At 53.9% G+C, this 3,824-nt stretch overlaps 1 protein-coding gene across 1 annotated transcript; it reads right to left on the reverse strand.

Annotated features, from left to right (window-relative positions):
• Positions 1–557: 557 nt before the first annotated feature.
• Positions 558–2,946, reverse strand: LOC131661352 (uncharacterized). Its single transcript, XM_058930871.1, has 2 exons — positions 2,840–2,946; positions 558–1,366 (listed from the first exon to the last, which is right to left on the reverse strand). The coding sequence occupies exons 1-2, from the start codon at positions 2,847–2,849 to the stop codon at positions 558–560; spliced, it is 819 nt and encodes a 272-aa protein (XP_058786854.1). The 5' UTR covers positions 2,850–2,946.
• Positions 2,947–3,824: the final 878 nt, after the last annotated feature.

Consider the following 3,824-nt stretch of genomic DNA (forward strand, 5'->3'; position numbering starts at 1 on the left):
CCCCTCGGCGGATTCTACACCTAGACCCCCCGTGGAAGTACCTGCATGGCAGAACCCCAGCTCGCGATGGGATCGTTCACGCCGCGAACGCTTGGCCGCAACCGCGGTCTCGCGCTCGCTAAAAGCGCATACCTGCTCTGCGCACCCGGCCCGTACTCAACACGCCCGGGCAATCAATCTAGGTCGAGCATAGCCCACAAAACCAATAATATCACAAGTATACTGGTGACTCTCCGGCATGTCCGAGCATAAGTCATCGGTCACCTAGAACAACCGCAAAATACTTTAAGTTCAGAGGAAATACCTCGTCATACAAGCACGGCAGGAATGTTATCGAAAAGAACAAACATACAGTGATAACGCCGAAAGTAAAAATAAACAGATATAAGCAAGAAGAATTGTAAGACATTAAAATTGCCGACCAACTTGGCCGGCGATGTCAAAGGTTACAATCATTACCGGGCACGCAGGCCCCAAAAATTATCCGGGCATAGCCCAACAAAAAGAATGGCACGCAGGCCGAGAAAAACGGACACGCAGGCCCGGAACTACACTTTCTACTCTTCACTCCCCGGGGACTCAGGCACCAACACGCCATCTACGATCCTCGAAGAGAGCCCGACATTATCCTCCTTCAAACCAGGGTTCAGAAGCCTCAGCTGGTTAAGAGCACGCTCGAAACCGACGTCGGCCATGTCGGCCAGGCTTATCTTCAGGCTTTCTATCTTCTCCGCAAACTCAGCCCTGGACTTCAGAGCTGCCACATCCGGCGACTCGTCAGCCGAGGGAGCCCATTCGAGTCGAAGGTCAGCCAGCTTCTTCTTCTCAGCCGCGACCTCCGCATCTTTCTGCTTCAGGGCCGCATCGACCTTCTTCCTCAACTCCTTGCGCTCGACCTCCATGGCCTTCACCTTGTCCTCGGCCACCTTCTTAGCCGCCTCGGCCTCCTTCAGGGCCTCGGTCGAGCCCGAACCTCCACTAGCCAACACTTGGGCCATCTCCAAGACCCTCACCACGGCGGCACTGTCGCACGCCAACTGTTTCTGAAGAGACGGGGGATCCATATCACTGATCCGACGAGCTTCATCCGGTGAGGTAGCCAAGGGGAACTTCTCAAAATAGCCTCCATCCTTGTAGCAAGAAGGCAACACGAAGGCGCGCCCGGGACCCAGGTTCGACTGATCCGGACGTCCCCCCTCGGAAGCACGAGGTCTCTTGGGTAACCTCTCGTCGACATGAATCTTGTGAGGGGAGCCTGCCGAGCCTGAGTTCTCTCCAGCTCCGGTACCCTGGTTCCTCTTCTTCTGATTCTTCCTCGCATCCAATGCTTGTTTCAGGATATTATCCTCCTTCTCCGGCATAGCCTCTGCAAAGAAAAAATAAACGAGTTAGCAAAATACCGGACAGAGATCACAAAGCAAGGGGAATAGACACAACCTAACAACGCCCAGGTCTCCTCGGGAGTCCGACAAGCTAGCAAAGCCTTGGTATTAATAGGCCGCTGCTCCGTGATCGGCACCCCGTCCTCGTTCAGTATGGGATCTCCATTCCTCGTCACCCAACGAGACAGGGTAAAGCTATCTACATATTTGCAGAGGACCGAGTACGACTCCCGGTCTTGATCATCCAAGTCATCGTCCTCCCAAGCGTAGTATTTCGGAGGAGACGCAAAATGACCCTTCCACCAGAAAAACGGAAACGTCGTGCAGAACTCCTTTACTTCCTGCCCATGTTCATCCCTTACTATCTCCCCCTCGGCATCCCGCTCGGCCACCATATCCGACACCGAAGAATAGGCCGTTGGACTTAGGGGGCGGACAACGAAGTATCGATCCTTAAAACCCTTCACGGAGTCAGTATACATTCCGAAGAGTTTACGCTCGGCGTTCCTGAACGAAACCCAGCTGTACCGCCCGTTTGACGCCTGCCGTTGAACACGAAAACACCTTCCGAACAACGCAGACGTCGCACCTATACCCAAATAATCACAAACAATCTCGAATGCCCGCATAAAGGCAAAGGCATTCGGATGAATTTGGGACGGTGCCAGAGATAGAAACGCCATGACTGAAACCTGAAAATCAGAGAAGGGTAACCGGAAGCCGAGCTCCCTAAACACGTAATCGTACATCGCAAATCCGTCCCCGGCAAACCGAGAACATATGCGTTCGTCTGGAGACGGGCAACCTATTTGATAATTGGGCGGATCACCTTCCCCCAGGACCTCAATTTCTGTAAACGCCCCATCCAGAGACGCGGTATACCGAGAAACAACAGACAGAGCCTCCTCGGCTATCCAATCGGGCGCAACGGTATGTTCATAACTGAATAACGGCATAGGGGAAACCCCTCCCTCGGCATTCGAACCAGGGGATCCCGTGTGAACGCCTTCGGCCGAGGGAGTGCCCTCTTCCTCAATAATTTCGACGTCGGAACTAGTTGCCGTCGAGCTGTCGGAATCACTGGTCGTCGAGTCGGTGTCCGAGCCAGTTCTTGAGGAAGCGCTCGAATCTGATTCACCTGCACGCAGAAGGGAGAAGTGAATTCGATAGTCTATCAAATCCACCCTTCCACCGCAAGACAAGCGAAAGGGTAGAGCAGGAGCAGCGGAGCCCCCGGCCAAACCCCATCGAGGAACAACGCTCGTCAGCCGAGGACTCACAGATGACACGACAATCGGAAAGCTTATCTTAACGCCAACGTACTACGGCCTGCCAACCCACGCCGACCCCGGGCATCGCTTGGATAACCCGGGGAGGATGACGATGGCGAAGACCTCGAAAGCGAAACACAAGTTCTATGAAAAATAGTAAAGCAACGACAGGCTAAACGAACTTACTTGCAGACATGATGTAGATGGCCGGGGAGAATCCTTCGCTAAGCAACGATCTTGATATGACGAACGAGCTGGGAAATTATGCCCCGAGGAACCCTTGATCGAAGCCGAGCAGATAAATAGAGAAAGGAAAATTCCCTTATGAGAGAATTCGCCCCCTTTTATAGGGAAAAAGGCTCGGAAGGCGAAGCGTCACCTCTCCTGACAGGCGCCGCCTCCTAGACCCTAGGCCATCAATGCCTATGCCACGTCAGCGCGTGGTTCCCACGCGCGACGTTTCGCCCACCACTGGACTTTCCTCCGAGCGCGTATATGTAACGAGGACCGATCCACCGAGCAACCACGAGAAATGAGGGTCCGAGCGTAGAAGCAAAGTCACAGTTTCTTAACCGGAAAACTCCGACTGGGGGGTTCCTGTTCTGGACTGGGCCAAGGCTAGGCCCAACACCGCTTTCGGCCCAATAAGCCTCAGAGGCCCATGTATAGTTCATGGCCTTCCGACACGCCTTGCTCGGCACCAACACCGCGCTCGGCGTTCATTCTCCCCCGGACATCATCCTTGCCGAGGACCCTGCTCCGCGCAGGGCTCCTTCATATCCAATCCTCCGAATAACTCGGATCCCACGTGGCTCCTAAAAGACCGCGTCTTCCCTTGGACTTCGGAGCGGTTAACCAGGACAGAGGGCATACACGCACCTCCGATATTTCCGCTCAGGAAACCTGGCAGTCTCCTAGTTGGGCTTGGGAATCCAACCCAATAGCGAGATCATGGCCCAGCGCTGGGGGCTATATATACCCTCTTCAACTAGAGGGTCAGGTATTCAATTCTTACTCACTCTTAGCTAGTACTTGCGCTCCTTTGCTCGTCATCTTACTTTGGCATTGGAGTACCTTGCAGGTACACCCCCCTCCTCCTCCTTCCTAGAAGATCCAGTCCGAGCAGCCTACGACGATCCTTCTGATCAGGTACGATCAATAAAGATGACAA

This window comes from Vicia villosa, linkage group LG3 (genome assembly GCF_029867415.1).
Source record: "Vicia villosa cultivar HV-30 ecotype Madison, WI linkage group LG3, Vvil1.0, whole genome shotgun sequence".
In the NCBI taxonomy this organism is placed as follows: domain Eukaryota; kingdom Viridiplantae; phylum Streptophyta; class Magnoliopsida; order Fabales; family Fabaceae; genus Vicia; species Vicia villosa.